This window comes from Dysidea avara, chromosome 8 (assembly GCF_963678975.1).
Source record: "Dysidea avara chromosome 8, odDysAvar1.4, whole genome shotgun sequence".
NCBI lineage: Eukaryota > Metazoa > Porifera > Demospongiae > Dictyoceratida > Dysideidae > Dysidea > Dysidea avara.
The window spans coordinates 16580835-16602032 of NC_089279.1; the positions used below are offsets into that span (position 1 = coordinate 16580835).

A 21198-nucleotide genomic window follows, 5' to 3' on the forward strand; every position below is an offset into this window, starting at 1 on the left:
CAAACCCACAATCATAAGAATTATGTAATATTTAATCAATTAATGTGTCCTCCTCCACGGAATTCTTCAGTATTTACAATGAAACATCAAAGGTTATAAGTAAATAAATAGCATATGGCAAAATAGCACCTATAATATGTACAGAAAACTGTTCCTCTCAATAATATACCTAATTAATATAACATTAATATCTCCTAGCATTCAGCTTGGGCCAGCAATCAGCTCTTAGAAGACAAAAGTCTCATCAGCCATGTCGATTGCCCAAGCAAATTTTTCTCGCTGTGTCTTGTTGTAAACTTTTTCTACAGGCACCTCCCACTTTTTACACCTGAAACAAACAGCAACAAAGTAACAAACTTGTAATACATTCTATGCAGATAATGTATTGTACATGGGTGATGCATTCATGGTCCCTTTACTGAGGTGTCAATGAAAGGTTAATGCCAAAAATGTAAATATAACACTCAAGTCTAGCCACATATTTATGTAAAATATTTGATCTTCACTGCCTGTCATCTGTCTGGCTTCTACATGATATATATACACTAAACAGTTTCCCTTACAGGTTTCCATATAAGGTTACAACATGGACAGGTTTTAAAAAAGGTGACCATAGCTAACTTACCACCCAACTGATATCCTTGGGTCAAGGTAGTTCAACTTGGACGTCCCCAGGGCTATATCTTTGTTTTCCTCCTATAATAAACGTAAACAGGAATGTTGTGGCTGATACAATAGGAGACTCAACTCACCTTATCTGTTGCTTGTAGTTCAAGCTTTTGTAGCTGGTCTTGCAATCGTTCGATCTGTTTCTTCTTAGCCTCGACTTTTCTAAAAGTGATAAGATTATTACAGAACTACAGCATGGTGTAGTGATTACTTGTGAGCTGAAGAATTTGACCTTGCTTCTTTCTTAAGATCCTTTAACTCTCCCTCAGCCTCAAGAATAGCTTCCTCCTTAGCCTCAATCTGAGAATGGAAGATAGTTATTTACTGAAGGACTTGAATCTATACATTACTCCTTAGAGGATATAGAAAATTGAGAAATACCAGGCAAGAGCTTATGACTCACTAACTCTATTCAATTCAACAAGATTTATAGGGCATTTCAGTGAAGCTTACCTAACCTACATGCGGTCACCTCTGCTTAAAAGTAAAAAAATATTAGACAGCTTTCACTGTTTACAAAACTAGAATTTTTTGGAAAATGTTGTATGATACATTCACACACACGCGTGAGTAAAAAGAACACAGTCCACAATTGTATCAACCGTTTACCTTAGCTTGAAGGTTGCCCATTTGTTTATCAAAAGCTTTAGGTATAGCGCGCTGTAATACAACAATAATATGACAAAGTATATTTGACAGCTGGCCACAAGCTACCAAATACCTGATGGTTACACAAAACTGCTACAGCTCTGTTAGCTCTATTGTATGACAACATCTTTGCAGTGACAATCTCGTCAGCTAAATAACAGCACATAACAATATACATCAAAAGCCCACGTAATGTATGTAACACTACTAATGCACTGATGTGAGACATATACAGGTTTGCTTACGGCTAGTGAGCAATTCTAATTGTTCTTGCAGTGTCTTGGAGGCATTGTAAGTACGGAACACCTAAGATAAACTAAACATCAATTATTATACATGTTTCAGTAATCACACCTTAGCTGTTAGTCCTTCCATCAGTTCTGACAAGTGTTTGTTTAGAGTAGTAGTCTGTATGGTAGGAATTTTTAATAATATATTTAATGAAATAATGTGTTATTTAATGAATTACCACAACCCTTATGAAAATTTGCACACATGCACACGCAAACACACACGTATATTTGCATACAAATGCATGCAATCAAATGCATGTGTGTGCATGTTAGTATTTGGCCCGATTACACACATGCATTTCCAAAGCTGTTGCATGTAAACGCTTGCATGTGTGCTATTGCATGCGTGCAACTTGTGAGCAGTTTAGCAGTTGAGCGACTGCATGCATGCAGCTTGCAAACGTTGGCTATTTATTTCATATTTGTATTTCTTTTAAATTTGTAATTCACATCTACAAGAAATGCGTGCAATACAATACAAAACTACAAGTCAGTTACAAGCCACAAACTGTCTGTTTGACCTCACTGCACACAATTTTTTCACAAAGATGATCTTTAGTTGAGCTTTGTCCAAAAGCAATGTAGAAATTGATACAGGTTCAAATACTCTCAATCCCACTTCTTGTCTGCTTTCAATTGTACATTTCTGTAGTCTTTAAATCAAAGGTTAAAAGTTACACTCCCTCATTTTGTTACAGAAAGCAAAGAAGCCTGAACAGTAGCGGTAGTATTTTATTCATGTTTAGAAATGTTTCTCCACCTGTGACCCACAACTTTCAAGGAGACTCAAGACGCCAACCTCAGCAATTTAACTCAAGGCGCCAACTTCAGCTGTACTTGTAATGTCATGTACTGCTACAACAAGTTTTCTTGTAGAACATCACATCCCACTAACAAAGACTACTTGTTTTCTTTGTACAGGTTGTCAATAGTAGCAAACAGTTTGGGCGCAAATTTTAAACATTTGTTTGTTCTCATCTGATTGGCTATTTTGTACTGTATACTGCATATAAGCAGAAAGAGAACAGACTGCATGTGTGTAATTTGTGAGCAAACTAACCCCCTATTACAGCTAAACTTATGAAAGCAAACTGCAAGCATGCAGTATGCAAGCAAAAAGAGCACAATGCATTGCTATTGTATGAGAACAAAATGTATGCGTGCAATATACAAGTAAAAGGATAGCATGAATAATGCTATTGTAAGAAAGCAAATTGCATATGTGCAATATGATAGCAAAAGAACTCACTAGGTTATTGCTACTGAACTGTATGCATGCAGAGAATATGCAAAGTTGTGCTATTGTTTTGCAACCATCTTAAGAGCACTGCACGCGTGTAGTTGCAAACCGCATACAAGTTGCACACAAAATTTTCATAAGGGAATATACTTCAAAATACTCTATTAGAACATACACTTCCTCACAGGGGGTAGCAAATAATTTGCTAAATACTTTACATGTGTTTAAAATCTATAATAGTGATACTACTTACATTCAAGCGGTCAAACAAATCATCTCCTGGTTCTTTGCCTTTCATGAACAGTTTGACATTCTTGAACACTTGTGGATCAACGGTGACTTTGTTGTAGTACCTGATGGAGTCCTTGCCGAGGAAATCAAACTCTATTACATTATTCTGACCATCCAACTCCTCATATAACTCTGTAATAGAACAATGCGTGTTAAGTCTTGCTAGAAGGTTGGATGTACCATGTATTATTTACAGAGAATCATGTATACATGAACTGTATGCATATCACACAATACAATGTACACACATATAATAGTACAGTTTTACTTACTCAAATGTTCTACTCGTAGTGAACAGCAACCAACTGTATCAGCAGTTTCATCAGAATCTTTTTCATTCCCAGCTCTCAGTGCCAACTTGTCGATGAAGTACACAGCCACAGAACTACAAGAAGAAACAGGTGTACAACATGAGGTGTAACCAGTACATACACAACAGAGCAGATACTTAAGTTCCATATTTTTTGAAACACATGACAGAATAATCGTTTCTAATTGTTTTTGCTTTAACTTTGATAGCAAGTTAGTTCTCCGCAGACTGACCAACATTAGTGACACTAGTGCGATTGCAGAAGGAGTTTTTCAAGAAATGCTGACTACTGTGAAGTCACTTCAGGCTGATGTGGTGCCACTAAAAAGCAAGGAAACTGGTGGAAACAACCTGCCAACTGAGAAGTCCGGTCATGCCACTCTACCATGCCATCCAATGAAAAGCTGTGTCATAACACCTTAACCATCAACTAAAGACTGTTACTAGTTAAAATGAGAACTTTGCTACCACAAAATCGTGGAGAAATAACTGAATGCTGTAGACCTGACCCAGAAGACCTAGACTACCCCAGAAACGTTACCGGGGTCGTTGGGGGAAGCTGTGATCCCAGCAGGAAGGTAAATGAGCAGGCTGGGGTTCAAACTAACCAGTAAAAACTCAATCCATTAGATGTACAAAATACAGTCATCCTTACATCAGTGCTAACGTCCTGATGACACCTAACGAACAACTTGTCTGTAACAGGGCAACAGTACAACTGGACCTTCAAACAGTAATACTCACAGCTCACACCAGTCACAACAGCCTCCCCCATTATCATTGGTCAAACATGTTCAGGTGACTCAGGAGGTAAAGTAACTTCTATTAAAGCCAAGATTGGCCTGTGCCTACCCAAATTCTCTCAGGCCCACTTGGCGTTTTTGTGATTAATAGAATTTCGCATACTCTTTGGTAGTGATATTTTTGTTGGGACAAAAACATCAGCTGAGGTTGAAGTTTGATAACAAGGATGTCATGTGATCCAGTCAGGCCTAAATTTCTATTTAACGTACAGCATCACATGACCAAAGAAGGTGGGATTGGAGTGGGAAAGGAGTCCATTCTTTTAGCCACTCAATCCCCACTAAGACTCTGTGCTGTTGCACATAACTCAGTAATTGTGTAAACAATAGACTCCCAACGCAGTTAGATACATTTATGCACTTTTAAACAGTCTTGTATTGATGTGCATTTTGTGCTACATACACATAGTTGCATGGGAGTGAAAAGGTGCGCCTACCCATCCTAGAGATATGGCTACACCACCGATTGAAGGGGGGGAGGGGTGTGTGTGTGCAGTAGTAGATGTATTTGTAATTATATCATAAGAAAAAATTTTATGAAGGAGTTAGAAGGTTGGAGCGAATATGTCAAATGCCTAGAGCAGTTTTTCGAGGTAAAAGGAATCATTGGAGATGACAACAAAGCTCAACTTTCTTGTCCTGGCCCTTATAAACTGCTAAAGAGTATCCTGGGTCCTGTGAAACTGAGCGACAAAACATTTGAGCAATTAGTGGATGCGCTACAAATGCACTGTAACCTCCATCATCAGAAGTGGTGCATCATTTCAGGTTCAATTCACAAACCCACAAAAGCCTGGAGAATCAGTAGCTACTTATGTCACAGGACTGAAAACATTAGCAGAGTATTGTAATTTTGGAGATACACTTGAGAAAATGCTGCATAAATGATGGTGGCATCTAGTAAAGTTACTGGCAGAGCCTACGCTGACGTAGCTCAAGGCTGCAAAGAAGCAGAAAAGAATTGCAGAAGACATAGTAGAGCCTGTAGAATATGCTAATTGGGTTGCACCTGTAGTATCAGTGTCAGATTGTGTGGTGATTTTCTTATGATGGTTAATCCAGTGGCCAGACACCCAATCCCTAGGGTTGATGATTTGGTTACTACACTTCTGGGGAGGGGAGGGAAGAGATTTACAAAGCTTGATTTAAGCCAAGCATATCAGCAGTTGCCCCTACACCCTGAGTCCAGAAAGAGTAATAAGTACTCACAAGGGGTTGTTCCAATATACCCATCTGCTGTATGGCATTACATCAGCTCCTGGAGTTTTCCAGAAGATTAGTTGGAATTCCAGAGGTCATATTCTATCTCGACGATATTCTGGTGATGGGTAGAGATGAGCAAAAAATCTGCATTCCCTTGAGGAAGAATTTTAATGGTTCCATCTGTGTCTTATTTAAGCCATAAAATGATGCAGAAGTATTACACCCCTTACCCAACAAATTAGTTGCAGTAAAATCCCCTTGAGTTAAAGTCCTATTTGGGTTTGTTGACGTATTACAGAAAGTTTCTCCCAAACTTGTCTACACAATTTGACTAACTCAGAGCTTCCATCGATATTGGCATCCACTTTTGGAATTGGTACTGTGTTGTAGGGCTGTGCGATAATAGGAAACCTTACAAATATATTATCTTGATCAATATTATGTTGCATACAAAATCATACGACTGTTTTGTAAGCACAGTTACATATTTGTTGACTTTCATTTTCTGTAATGCAGTACTCATTAAATTAGTAATTTTACTGGCTTCCCAACTATATAGGCAAGACATTTCTATACACTCCTACATCTTAGATGAGTTAATTACTGACCACAAACCTTTCTTAGGTCTCCTTGGAGGAAGTAAACTTCTTGAGTTTCAGAAAGAATTCGCCACTGGACATTGCACCTGTCTTTCTTTGAGTACAATTGGAAGTTTCGTAGAACAATGGCCCACATGCGCTTAGCCGGTTACCACTCCCAGTAGAACCAGCTGTAATACAGATAACTAGTACTTTTAGTTGAACATTTTGTGATTGTTGGACAAATTTAAAGAAGCACTCACCAAGCCACTGCACAGTTTTTTTTTACAGCTTGCAACACTTATAAACAAGAAAGAGGAATTATCACTTTATGAAAGGTGTACTTTGTGGGGTACAAGAGTAGTAGTGCCATCTGCTTACCATGATGCTGTCCTGATTGAGCTCCATGAGGGACACTCAAACTGAAAGAGCTAGCCAGAATATATGTGTGGTGGCCAGGGATAACCAACAACATTAAGAAGGCATTGAGACAATGTACCAATTGTCAGCTCCACAAACCAACACCACCAGTTATTGCTGGAAGTGGCCAACCTGGCCATGGGCTAGACGACTGATAAAGGAAGAATGTACAGTACTTGATAATTATTTCTAAATGCATTGGGGGCAATTAATACACCATCGACAACAGCAGTTGTTGCGATAGATGAGTTACAAGTCTTGTTTGCTCAATTTGGTCTCCCTGACAGCCAATAGTTCTTGCTTTGTGAGTGCAGAATCTGGCATCAAGCAAATAACATCTGCCCAATACCATCCTGCATTGAATGGGCTGGCAGACCGAGATGTACTAACAGTGAAACAAGGCTTGAAGAAGGTGATGAAAGGAAGAATCTGTACCCATTTGGCTAAGATTCTCAAAGCATATCAATTAACATTACATGCTACTACTAGCATGTCTTCAGCTGAATTGCTTTTGGGTCATCGTCCTATGACCACAGTGAGAGTGGAAGCTAAACAGAAAAAGCAACATGACGCTAGTGCGGTTGACTGCATTTTCGAAGAGAGTGTTTGTAACAAACTTATCGGTCAGGAGTAAAATGGCTACCTGGAGTTATTAAGAAAACAGGGCCAGTGTCATTTCATTAGAAGATAGCCAAGAGAAACGGTGCCATCAAGATCCAAGTAAGAACAGTTGTTGTATCAATTGAGCCAACTGTAGAAACAGAAGTGCCCCAAGCTAGTACAGATGAACCACCACCAACTGAGCATGGATCAGAAGTCGTACCAGAACAGTTTGAAAAACTTATCCATCTCTTACACACACTGCAGTACAATGGCATATGCTCAACAGCTGTTTGGTCAGGTGTCACAATAGCAGACATCCTCAGATTGGTCTTACAAAAGCACCTACCAACCATTCTACCATCAAGAAATAAAGGACAAAACTTCATTTGTCCTGTGATCTGCTAGAACTTCAAATACATGATAATGTACAAACATAAGAATGGCTCACAGTATGTACCAGCTAGCTATTTGTAATTACACAACGAAGGTGTGAAGTTAAAATGTCCTACCCAATGTTGTTGTTTTAACTTTTGTGCATCTGTTTTCTTCATGTAGATTGGATACATCACACATACATGCACATGTTAACTGTTACTGCACATGGTAACTGTTACTGCACATGTTGTATGGTTCACACATTCATGAAGTCAGCTTCTACAGCCAGTCAAATGCATTTACATGTAAGTAACATGTTACGTAACATTATTATGTACTTTTCGTAGAAAAAGTAATATAATGCGTTACTTTTCATGGCCCAGTAAGACATACGGGTAATAATTAATGGTGGACCGATACCAGTATCAGTATCGATGCCGATACCAGTGGTATCAGTATCGGATCGGTATCGGTAATACAAGGTACAGATACCACAGTAGACACTTACCATTTTTATTTAACCATCTCTAGCTAAGTTTCCAGTAGCTAATAACTTAGTTGAGCTAATCAGTAACTTAATTAGTTGAGCTAACAAAATAGCGAAACAAAGCCTTTGTTACTCTTTTCCAAGTATTGCTGCAATTGCTCCGTGTGTATTCTAATATATTAGAACATGTGAATCCTTTGTAATTAAACGGTAGTGCAGTTGTTCCTCAAGAAATAAGTTTATGACTACTTGGCTTGCTTTTTCATGAAAAGGTTTGTTTGAAAGCTGTAACAAACATTATACAATTATCGGCCGCCCACGCAATTAATTGCCTTATCAATAAGCTTACAAGAAAGCTACCTCGAATCAAGAAATTAGTAATCTACCATGATGTTTATCATGTTTAGTGTTTATCATGTTTAGCTGTTATACAATGAATATTTTAAAACTTGAGATCAATCAATTACTGTGATATTTTAATAGCTAGCTATATATCACAACAATGAAATTTCATAATAAACTTGTCTAGACTTCAATGTATAGTATCGGTATCGGCAAATAATTTCAGTACAAATACTTGTATCGGAAATATCGGTAAAAAGTGGTATCGGTCCATCTCTAGTAATAATATTACCTTTGCAATATGTTACTTTTAAAACTAACCCCCCCCCCCCCCACCCCCAACACTTGTTGATGAACTAATATTACTAAGACATACGTACACTGGGTAGCCATTTCATAGCTAGTGCACATTCACACTGAAATTTGGTGTGCACTATCAGCATAACTGACCGTTGTCTTATTCTCATTTCCTTGGACTTCCAGTCTTCTTTGTACTGTTTTCTGATCTGGTCCACACAACCCTTCAGTTTACGAGCAGTCTCATACTTAGCCCAGTCCTTCTCACCCTAAAACAACAACAACAAAACAGTCACAACTTGTACAAAGCTATTTTTTGGGGGAGGGTATATAGTCATGTATAGTTACCTTTAGTCGTGATGTTGGATTCAACATGATATACTTGATCTGTCCTTGAATGTTGTCTGTCCAACTAGCAAGCCAAGTTACCTAAAATGGCACAAATAACAACAGGGTAAGGATGGAAGCACAAGTTACAAAATTTTAATTCAAAACACACCTTGTTGTCATGTTGCACAGTCTTCCACTTGTGTCCAGGAGGTGGTTTGGGTACTACAGCTTTCCTACAGCAACCAACAAAAACATTTTAGAATCACACTGTATTCTAATTAAAAACCACCCACTTTCCAATGTTAATAATCACATCTTCTGGCTGGACTCGTTTCTAAGCAAAGAAGGCAAGCTAAACACAGTTCAGACAATTGACCTGTAGTTAGCTTACCTTTACCATGCCTTGTTTGGGATGCTCACCACGACCTCTAAACAAGCCTGGAGGTTCTGTCTTGAAGTTGCCAATCTTTTCCCTGTGTATATTCAACATGAGCTGTAAACTACAATCTCAGGAATTAATGACACAGTTTTGTTGAAGACAGCATTGGCCAATTCTTACTTTTTTAAAAATCAATCCCAAAACCCTACTTTAGGCCACTGCCTAGCGTAGTAAATGTTGCTCCAAATTTAACACAGCCAGTATGCACATATACACAGGACTAACTTGTGTCCATCAATCAAACACCATCCATATTCCTCCTGTATCTCAGCCTGTTCTTCCTTGTTTTTCTACAAACGGTGCATTAAAACAATAGATCGATACAGCTGTACAACTACATGCATACGCACACATGCAAGTATATACACACACACTCAAATTGCATGTGTGTGTAGCATGCAGTATGTGCAGATTACGACATACTTGTTTTTCTTCTTTGGTCAGCTGTTTCTTGGCTTCAGACTTCTCTTTAAAGTACTCATGCATCTGAGTGAAGTCGCACTTCTTAAAGTCAGTAATATGGGCTGCCTCTTTAGAAGTCATTTCCTAACAAACAACACACACGTCACTGATGTATATGTACTGTAATATGTGACTTGTGTGCATGTGCTGTGTGTGTGTGTGTGTGTGTGTGTGTGTGTGTGTGTGTGTGTGTGTGTGTGTGTGTGTGTGTGTGTGTGTGTGTGTGTGTGGTGTAGTGTGTGTGCTGATGATGTGGTGCTTCTTGCTTGCTCGAGAGAAGCTGCATGTGCTGCTGTAAAGGTGTATGTAGAAGTAGCAAGTTCCCTTGGTTTGACAGTTAGTTTTCCTAAGACTAGGTTTATGACAGTTGACTCTTCGGTGACTGTGGATGAGCAGCAGCCCCTTGCTATTGGAGATGATTTAATTGAGTAGGTTGATCAGTTTCCGTATCTAGGATCAGTGATTGCAGAGGAGGGAAGCATTGATGCAGATGTTGATAAAAGGTTAGCCAATGCTTTGGTACACTATGTCGAACTGTTTTTACTGACCATCAATTGTCCATCAAAACTAAACGTCATGTGCATCAGGCTTGTGTACTATCCACCCTTTTGTATGGCAGTGAATGTTGGACACCACTTCATTGTCATTTGAAACGATTAGATGGCTTTTACCACAGGTGCATCAAAACGATGTTGGGTATTTCTAACAGAAAACAAAGGGAGGAGCACGTCTCATCAGCCACAAGTAGGCACTATAGCCACCAAGTTGAGAAGACATCAATTAGAGTGGCTGGGGTGTAGAAGAGGATTAGCTGTACATAAATGTGAGACAAGTGAACATTCTACACAAGCCAGTTTTCCCCCTGAACGATCTATTCTTTGGAATGATTGTGGCAGCAGTTTTAGGAGGCCAGGAGATCTGAAAAGACACAAGTGTTTAACAGAACGAGCTAAGCCCATCTTTGAACAACATGGAGCTGTTCAATGCCAACATTGTCATCAATGGATGAAGAGTGAAAATCCACCTAAGAAGTGTGTTCCACCAGTATGACAAGTTCTTGCTTCCTCCGCTGTGGTGGAGAACCATGTGACCAGAACGGGCAGTGTCAAGACAAGACAAGTGTGTGTGTGTATGTGTGGTGTGTGGTGCGTGTATGTTCACAAAAAAAAGTACACCAGTTACGTATGCACACAAGTCCATGTACGTGTACATGTAGTGTAGATACAGTACAATTCATACTTGTAACATATAGTATTTAGTTTACATGCTTACCTTCCTCCAGTCATTCCAGAAGTTCTTCACAAACACATCCTTCTTTGTGTAGTCATGTTCAAGCATCTTAGCAAAGAAAGTTGCCACCTATGAATGTGTAACATATTGTAATACAACACAAGTATATACTATCACATGACTATCTACTTTAAAAAGACAAAATTGCACCTAACCAAGCAGGTCTCAAACATACTGCCACTTTGATACATTCTCAAACATATACAGGCACCCTTTAACACAGTATCCACAATTTTTACGAACTCTTGCTAATAACAATGTGGATGGACACACCTCCTCAGCAGCCTCGGATAGAGGATATGGTTTCCCATTATATAAGAGTACGATGTTGTCAGGTAGTCGTTCATAAGGTGGAGCAAAGAAGGGTCCTTTGTGTTCCAGTGTTGTCCACTTGACACCATCTTGACGTGGTCCCTCTTCCCACCATTTCCACACCTCCTTCTCTTCTTCAGTTTTCTTCTTTGGAGTACCCGACTGCTTGGATTTCTAAATAATACACACCACAACAATAGTATTAAATTCTGTACTGTCTATTGCACTGGTGGGAAACATTTGGCTAGTAGAAGTACCACTAGTTGTAAGGGAGCTACATTGACACAAATCTAGTGTAGTATTATACTAATAAAATCTGTGATGGAATAAGAGCTTGGACAAATTCACAGTCAACACCAGTACAATTTAAAACTGGTAAAATTTATCTACAATGTGTGCTCAGTATGAGGTGTAGGACAAGCATATAGATTTCTGGTTAGTAAGTTAATTAATTAGCACATGTTTCCTGTTAAGAGAACATCAGTATACTTGTACTAGACACTTGTTTACTATGCACATGTAATACCACACACCAAAAGTGTCACAGTACAGTCGATCAGTGGCGTAACTAAACCCAGGCCTGGGCCCGGGTGTCAGCACACTGTACTATATTACTGGATACTCTAATAGAGCAGTCAATGACTCATCACATTGTTCAGAAGCAGTGTAGCCAACAATGTAATTTTGAAAATAAGGATTTGATTATCAGCGATATAATAAGATGCAGCCATTGCCAGCAGGTACATGTAGGTAGTGACTTTTTTTTTTACGCCACTGCAGTCGATGCCTTGAGCTCACCAAACATGTTTCTAACGAATGACATTGACTGCCTGTCATAATAGTAACTCTGCATGACTTCTCAGGATCGCCTTTCCTCAACTCCAAAAACTGACTATCGGTATTCAAATTGCTATTTTATAAATGTGGTGGACACAAATAACAGAAGTCCCTAGTGATCAAGTGTATGCAATTATCAAGTGTCCTCTGAAAATCGTAAGTAGATGCACCTAACACCCAAAGATTACATGTGGTATATATTCTGTACCTCTTCAACCTTCACTTTAGTGATGGGTACTTGTTTGACTTCTTTTTTGATTTCCTTTTTGACATGTTTCTTGGCTCCTATAAACCACAATACACTATCAAATGAACCACAGTTACCACACACACACAACCTTTAAACATCAGTGATGAAAACATAGGCAACACACAAACATATGTACAAGTCATAATCACTAATAGAAGAGCAGGATAATTACTACACTTTCAAGCCAACACTGGCCAAACTCAGACAACTCTGCCAGTAGTAACTACTGAGCCAATCACTTCAAGTTTGAAGTGTATTAGCCACAAAACTGAACTAGTGTTGAAAAATTGGAGCAGAGATTGTGGAATTGACACTGGGCCAATGAAGCACCATACTGTCTTCTACAAACACATGCATACATGTACATATGGTTCTAGGCCTAAAGGGTTCATATAAACTTTGCATGATGCCCTGTGACCAGGGCATTGTACAGTATAGTCACATTACAATAGCCAAATAGTGGATATCATGTCATGATACAAGGATGATCATACTAACAGAGTGCTTCATAGATTGGGGAGACACCTATTTCCCAATTTCAATTGAGCATTCTTACAAATTATTCGGATTTTAATTTTCATGGTGATCTGCATCTCTTTTCACATGTGCATAGCATAGTCACGCATCTTAGGAAGATACACATATTTAACCTATTGTGATTTAGGTTAAAATGTGGGTGTTTGGTATGTACTGAATGGTGTATAGCTTATTTTGTATTCATCACGTCATTCAAACTGTAATCCATTAATTGATTCAGTAAGCTTTTGTGTGCATGATTTCTACATGCGTTTCTAGTTTGATAAAAAATGTTTGATTCAGTAAAATTAGAGTAATTATACATTAAACTGGAACATTGGAAGTACATTACAGACTCTTCTGTGTTGGTACACTTATCAATTCCAACTAAATAAGCCCTTGTACGGAAATGATGACACTACAGGTAGCTGTAATTCATCATTATGCTGCAACTCCTCAAAAACATCTTATGGGATACACTGCCGTACCTTCTTTTGGAGTTCCCTTTACCTTTTTCTGAGTTACTTTCTGCTTCTTAGCCTATGGCAAAAGAAAAATAATGTTGTACACAATGAAAATGATTATAACTACATACTGCAAAAACAGAAGCCTTGTATAAGGACATTCACAACAGGAAAACTTCATTAGCAGTCATTGAGTGATAAACACAAGGTATGGTAATGCATAAATAACTCCATCAATAATATACATGCGTATTCTTATTGTGTACAGTATGTGTGCATTGTGTATGAATTAGGATTAAGGATATATACATGGCTACACACAACCATATGCATGACTGCACATGTGCATACTTACATGTAAGCACACACACACATACTCATGCAATATGCATGTACACAGATTGACATACGCACACCCTCAAGTCATTAGAAGTTGATGACCTTTTAGTTGTAGACAAATTGAGCCTGGACTGTGTATATACATGTGTCTGTATATGTATACATTTACATGGTACATGTGCACCACACACACACGCATGCACGCACGCACGCACACACACACACACACATACAAACAAACACAGTACAAAGTAAGCCCAAAGTAATGCCTTCAGTTACTGTGCTAGCAAGGTCATGCCTACCCAGTGAACTAGCACTGAGACACCTGCGGGTGCTAAGAGTTAGCAAAGGCAAATTCCTGGGGCAGGACTAGCAACTTCCAGGAGGTTGTACCATGTGTCCCACAGGTGAGGTAGGATGCCTTTGTCTGCTGTACAAGACATGGACAATTGGCACACGCACGCACGCATGCACATGATACACACAAATACTGTTCAGTCATTTAACAACTCAAACACACTAACCTTAAAGTCATCATCACTGTCTTCTTGTTCATAGTCTGACTCTGATGATTCAGATCTTTTCCTCTACACAACAATCACACTATACACTACACACACCAGGTCTAGGTCACCTTCCTGCTTGGTGTAACCTTCTTAACCTTCTCTGTTCTGCCACTGGATGGAGTAGCAGCAGCTGATTCAAGTTTTACCTAACATGTAAATATAAATACAACATGTCTGGAAGTTGTGTAGGTTAGTAGTTACAAGTGTACTGTATACAACCAGCATTGATGGAGTGTGTATATGGGGATAAAAGAAAACACCAACAGGACAGATCACAGGTGTAGCTATTTAGCAAAATAGTGTCAATGGAATAGTCAGCACTAACATCCCATAATGACAATTGCTACATATGCAAAAAAAATTATAAAGTAAAAAAACCTGTCACCTACGATATCGTACATCAGGCTTAGTCAAAAGCAATAATCTCTTACCAAACATTTAATCACAAATGCATGGTGGCCATCTGTCAAGTCACAGGTATATACCAAAGTAATGGTTCTAGCATACAATACTTTGAAGTTGTTCTTACTAAATTATTGTTGTTGGCAAAATGCAAAGCATAGATACCCAGTATAATTAATATATGCCACAAAACACGTTAGTTTATTGAGTAAATGGTATGGAGTGAATTGCCTCTGATTAACAATTTATCAACTAACAATAACAGCTAGGTTATCTTACTGATTTAGATTTCTCTTTTTGTTTCACTGGTGTTTGAGGCTCTTCCTTAATCACTACACTTTCTTTGGGTTTAGCCTTGCTAACATCTGGCTTTGATGCCTTGACTTCTTTAGGAATACTGCTCTTCTCACTGGAAGCACTTGGTTCAACAGCTCTCCTATATAAAGGACCTAAATTGGTAGGTGTAATACTTTTAATTTCAAACTTACTTTTTAACTGGCTATAAGTTGATCATCAACAATAGAGACAACTTGAGGAATAATATTGATAAAATTTCCAATTACTTACCACAGGGATTTCGTCTTCACTTTCTGAATCTGATATCACTGGCTATAAATATACAAAACCCCATATCAAATATCAGACAAACTATAAGTATGCAAGGTGTACAGAATACTCATGATGTGAATGCTTCATAGATGGACAAAGAAGGGCTTGTGAAAGACACTACATAGCATATACACTGCATACCCTTGGCTTGGGCTTTGGTGGTGAAGATTTCTTGACATCCGATTTTGGCTTTGCCAGCTTCTGCGGAGTTTCAGCTTTACTGCTTGACTTTGAGGACGGCTTTGCTGGCTTGCTGTCCACACGCGACTTTGATTCTTTGTGCTTCGGAGTTCCGTTATGACTCAGCTTTTTCAGTACTAGATATACAAATGGATGAATACGCACAATTGTGGTGACCACACAAAAAGGACGAACCATCTCCTGAGTTTGCTGATGGTTCTTGAGTCTTTTTGGAAGATTGGACCTATTTCATTATAGTATTAAAACACACTATATTATTTGACTTTGAAACAACCCACCTGAGTGGCATCCGCAAATAAGAAACTCTACAGAAAAAAAGAAGTAATTCAATCTAGTGATTTTGGTAAATACTATATCGATACAAGTGTAGTTTTATTCTTCATTAACAACCACACCAATCAAGTAGCGACTCTAATAATCACTCACCATATCTGCCTGTCCGTCATTTAGAATTACTCTCCTTCTTTCTTCGCCGGCCCTTTTGTGACAAAATTTCTATAACAATTTTAAAATGTTAGTACCACAGGTAGAAAAAGAGGGCCAGAAAAACTAAGTCCCACAAAAACAGTTGTGCGCACGCGCCAAAACAAAAACGCAAGAAGTGGGCTTTGATTAGAGTCGACGTGTAATAAACAAATGGTATCCGTCAAAATCACGAGAATCCTTGCATCCTTTGTAGTCCGATTCTTCCTCGAAGCAGAGTCATGCCTGAACTGACAGCAGAGGTGCTGGTGCACCTCAATCCTTTATTGAACATTCAGATGTTGCGGAGGGGATATTACCACGTCCGGTGTTCGTTTCTCGACAAGGATCAGCTCTTAAAGTTTGTAGAGGTACGTAACGTTTCTAATACGAGCATAATTCCAGCGTACCCAGAAGCCCATGTTGTAGACAAAGAAGGTATTTCTCAAACTATTTTTATTGAATATGAACAACAGCATTTCAATTTGGATAACTTTTTCGTATTCACTTTTTGTCTTCCATTGGATAAAGGCTATCAAACTCGTCTCCAGACAAAATTGTGTATGAGGTTACGTTTGTTTCACAATGAAATTGATGACTGTCCCACTGATATTTCAAATTTTAAGTTTGTATGTATTCGAAATGTTACACTAAACATTGATTGGAGCAAGGATTATTATGAGTTTGTTAACGTCTGTTTTGATTTTGTAAACTTTGCTGCTCTTGGTGTGTTTGTCAATGCCTCGTTGACAGGAATTGATACAGAAGATACAATTTTGCCCAGGCCAAATGCTTCAAAAAAGTGGGTATTCAGCTCTCAAGAGCCCGTAACTCTAACTATGAGTAGTTTTCTATTTGGTGGTAAAGGGAATAGCGTGTCATCTGGAAGAGCATCAGCATACCAGGTTTCTGTGGAGGATCTTAGTCAAGCACGAAAATTGTGTGACAGCGTTTGTGAACTGTTACTATCAGCAATAGACCAAGTAGATAGCAGTGCAGCTGATGAGGCTCGTGCATTATGCATCAAAGACCATTCTTTGCCAGATGATTTAATGGGGTTATCTACTGACGACATGCTAATATGTTGTAAAGAGAAGTTACTCTTTTTGGGAGCCACGTTGAGTAAACACTGGTCTATTAATTGTGCACTGAAGGCATTCAATCCATCGCACTGTAAGCATCTAATGACTTCATCACACAGACGACAGGTGTTATTCATGTTGAGTAGTATTGTTACCCATTTACCTCAACTTCAAGGAACCAGGGATTACAACCGTGAAGCTGCTACTTTAAGAAGCAATCTAACTTATCCATGGCCCATTCAGTGTGTTGAGACTCAAGAGAGTGGCCGTACTACCACAATCATATTTGAAGAATTTCATAGATGGGATGAAATGCAACCTGTGTATACACAAGAGTCTTTCCTTGATCATTCTACTCCATATCTCCTTCCTGCTCTGCATGATGATAGAGTCAAACCTTCTGATGCTGCCGTACATTTGATAGTGTGTGTTCATGGTCTTCAGGGGACCCCTTATGATTTGCAATTATACAAGGCTTATTTGGAGTTGGCATTCCCAAATGTGTGTTTCAATTTCTTATTGTCAATGGCAAATGAAGAGGACACATTTACTGACTTCAACACCATGACTGACCGACTGTTGCAAGAATTCCTTAGCTACATGGAGAGCTGTTTTTCACCAACATCTCATGTCAGCTTTATTGGTTCATCGCTCGGTAACATTGTGATCCGTTGTCTTCTTACTAGACCAGAAATGACACCATATTTATCACGGCTACACACATTCATTTCCATATGTGGACCACACTTGGGTACACTTCATGCTGGCAGTCTTGTTGGTACAGGAATGTGGGTGATGAGAAAATGGTTCAAGTCCCAGTCACTACTTCAGTTATCACTAAGAGATGGCTCGTCCCCGAGGGACTCCTTTTTGTATCACCTCAGCTTGTGTCCAGGATTTGAATATTTCAAGAATGTTCTCCTTTTGGGATCACACCAGGACAAATATGTACCATTTCATTCAGCACGTTTGCAGCCTTACTCAGGGCATGACCTAATCAGCTCTGAAATGATCCAGAGTTTGTTACAGCCAATGCAGCAGGCGAAGGTGAACCTCATCCGTTACAACATTGATCATCCTCTAGCACTGAACAGTAACTCTTTGATCGGCAGAGCTGCACATATTGCAATGCTAGACAGTATGGCATTTGTAGAGAAATTTGTTATAATTCTCTGTGCTAAATATTTTGTGTGAATTATGAATTATAATTAATATTTTTTTATTGTTCAATATAATGCATGTAGATTGTGCACTTGTTCAGCCATAATCAATTGATTGCCTCATTATTACATAATTATTGTCTTAAGTGCTGCAAGGTGCAATATGGGTACTTGTACGTAATAATATCTGCAAGTATGCAGATTGATGTACTGTTAATTATAATGATTCACTGTGGATATATCAGGTGATACAGTCAGAGTATGACACTATATACATTCTCATTTATTGTAACTAAGAGAGTTGAGGTCCCAGCTGCATGTGTGGCTCCCTACTAGTCTGGGAATCAAGTCATCACCTGGACTGGGATAATTATTGACAGAACTTTCAGTGTCAAGTAAAGTTTCTGAGTCCTTTCTGTACTTCATTTCAGCTTTTAGCAGGTACTTATAATATGGTCATGATTTCTGACTGAATGGATTATTGTAAAATGATGCAGAATCTGTTGGATGAAGACATCATATAATTATCATAGCAAGGATGCCACATGCACCATAAAAGGTATATAATCATCATAATTATGTGCATGGCATATCATGTCATAACATGTCATATGATTTTATATGCCGTACGTGAATTTATAATCCCTCCAGCCGCTGAGAGGGATATTATACTGTCCATGGTAAAACATTTGTGTATTCTGACAAAACATTTATAATTATAATCATGACAGTGACAGATCCAGAGGGGAGCACATGTCCCCCAGCCTCTCCTCAATACATCTTCAAACCAAAATAATATATATAGTTGTAGATTGAGATACTTTAATTGGACATTCACCGCATGCATCACTGTAAGAATCCTATTTTATTTTTCATGGCATGCTGTTGCAAATGCAAGTTTTAAGTCATGCACAAATACTCTATTTTAGTCGTATCACTAAAATCAGGTGCACTGATCTCTACTTAATGAAGACTATACATACATTCAGAAAAAGCATAATGTTTTACTAGTATTCATTGCTCTATACACAGCTGCCTATACTATATCCTTGTACATTCCTCTTGCCACATCCTGGATCCTCCCTTGTATATTATTACATGGAATAAATTGTGCTCTAAATTCTGAGTAGTGTTCTAATTATTCATGATCAATTTTATCCCACAAAATTATATATCTACTGCCTAATTATTTATACAAGCAAAATCTATTATAAACTGGGCTGTTATAGTATATGTCATAGAAGTTTTTCAGAACATAACCATTAATTGATGCATCCCTTTGTCATTGTACACGTATTTCTCATGGTGTTGTGTCATGATGTTACTTTGTGTTGTGTACTTGGATTTAAGATTTACAAGCGGAAGGGGACAGCGGTGCTGCAGCAAAATTTACAGTCGAAGGCCAAGAAAAGTGTAACTGGTATATAGTAGTGTGCAAAGCTTAGCACACCATCTGAGGGCATGCTCCCGCAGTGAATTTAACAGCTCGATCCATGTATATGTTGCAACAATTCTCTAAGTTTTCTAATTATTTTTGGAGAACTTGCGCATGCATGGTAGGGAATTTTGATTTATACTGTGGTTTTTCTAGAGCACCTCCTTAGAAATTTAATGGAGTAGCTATAGTGTATCAAACAGGGGAGGATCTAAGATTTCCCAAGGGGGGGTACTATGCTAGAGGGAATCTATAGTGGGGGCTAAAAATGTGGAAACTGCATGGTTGATTGATACTGATACAACTAGTAGTGTAGTGTGAGAAACACACTCAGCATGAGGAGCATGCTATATATCTAGGGGTTTGGGGGCATGCCCTCAATGAATCTGCTAATAATATTGACTGAACATACTGAATAAGCATTAATTGTGAGCCACTTCAACTAATTATTTTCCAACCTGTGGTAACTAGCTTTCATATATGTGACCGGATTTGCAAAAAGGTACCTTTTTCACACACAAAATTTGACCCATTTTTTGAACTTTAAAGCTTCATAACTTCTTGATCATGGCGTATAATTGCTTGAAAGTTTCGATGAATGTAGCTACAGTATCTGGCTACATTTTGATACTAAGAGCAAGTAAATCAGTATAAGGAGTCAGGTGTTACATCATTTTGTTTGCTGGTATGTCAAATGTGTGGAAAAGGTACCTTTTCGCAAATCCGGTCACATATAGAGCACAACATAAATATGCAGTATATGATTTGAGTTCAAATTTGAAGTTCAAGGGGTCCAAGAGTTGGTCTTTGTTCTTTATAATTAATTTTAAAGAATTTTAATGATGACTGCTTTATGTACGTAGTTGACTGTTCTGTTAGAGTATTTTGATGTTTAGTAGCTTTGTTGATTCCTAGAAGAGATTAGCTCTTCTCTTCTCACTCTTTCCGTGTTTTCATTGTCCATGCACATCAATATGCATTAGATGCAACTACTGTAGCTTCTACTATCCTTCTAGCTATAGTATGTAGCAAAATTTTGGAGGGGGGTGCTTCAGCCCTCCATGCACCCCTAAATCTGCCCTTGTTAAAGTTTGTTTTCATTACATAAATGTGTGGAACCTATAGAATTTCTGGTAGCAAGGAGAGTAGTAGAGCAGCCCCCAGATGCTACAGCCTTGTTAAAATACGTTCTATATATTGAACAAAAGAAGTTACTGATTTTTAAAATGGTGTCAAAAGTATGAAGAATTGATTTTGTATGGTTCAGTATACATAAAGGTATCTTAGTTATACAATTTGGTATACATTTGGCATGATGGTGTGATTACTTACAGGTCAAGAAGAAGAGGTTTAATTTATAAACTCATACATTAGTTCTTTTTCATTATGCTTTACATAGCAGAAATTATTTTGTTGTTCTATTGGAGAAGATGATTGTTATTTTAGAATTTTTTTAGCAGCTTCAACTTCAACTTTGCCAACT

The 21198-nt window shown here is 38.3% G+C and overlaps 2 protein-coding genes across 2 annotated transcripts; one reads left to right on the forward strand and one right to left on the reverse strand.

Annotated features, from left to right (window-relative positions):
• Positions 1–72: 72 nt before the first annotated feature.
• On the reverse strand, positions 73–16161 carry LOC136263870 (DNA topoisomerase I, mitochondrial-like). Its single transcript, XM_066058494.1, has 30 exons — positions 16003–16161; positions 15855–15881; positions 15751–15799; positions 15517–15692; positions 15334–15375; positions 15255–15265; positions 15046–15202; positions 14433–14510; positions 14323–14385; positions 13484–13535; positions 12438–12514; positions 11354–11566; positions 11063–11149; positions 9752–9874; positions 9554–9618; positions 9281–9362; positions 9183–9223; positions 9059–9122; positions 8908–8988; positions 8713–8828; positions 3414–3526; positions 3104–3273; positions 1672–1725; positions 1563–1623; positions 1391–1467; positions 1279–1329; positions 881–969; positions 753–831; positions 626–696; positions 73–328 (listed from the first exon to the last, which is right to left on the reverse strand). Exons 1-30 carry the CDS (start codon positions 16003–16005, stop codon positions 226–228), a joined length of 2475 nt encoding a protein of 824 aa, XP_065914566.1. The 5' UTR covers positions 16006–16161; the 3' UTR covers positions 73–225.
• On the forward strand, positions 16162–18414 carry LOC136263872 (uncharacterized). Its single transcript, XM_066058496.1, has one exon. It carries the CDS (start codon positions 16281–16283, stop codon positions 18312–18314), a length of 2034 nt encoding a protein of 677 aa, XP_065914568.1. The 5' UTR covers positions 16162–16280; the 3' UTR covers positions 18315–18414.
• Positions 18415–21198: the final 2784 nt, after the last annotated feature.

Bases quoted from the DNA above. Each gene is read 5' to 3' on its own strand.
- LOC136263872 (XM_066058496.1), top strand. From the start codon at position 16,281: ATGCCTGAACTGACAGCAGAGGTGCTGGTGCACCTCAATCCTTTATTG.
- LOC136263870 (XM_066058494.1), bottom strand. The intron at 15,376-15,516 runs GTATGCAGTGTA...GTATATTTATAG, and splicing joins CACCAAAGCCCAAGCCAAGG to CCAGTGATATCAGATTCAGA. The intron at 8,829-8,907 runs GTAACTATACAT...TTGTTGTTTTAG, and splicing joins ATCCAACATCACGACTAAAG to GGTGAGAAGGACTGGGCTAA.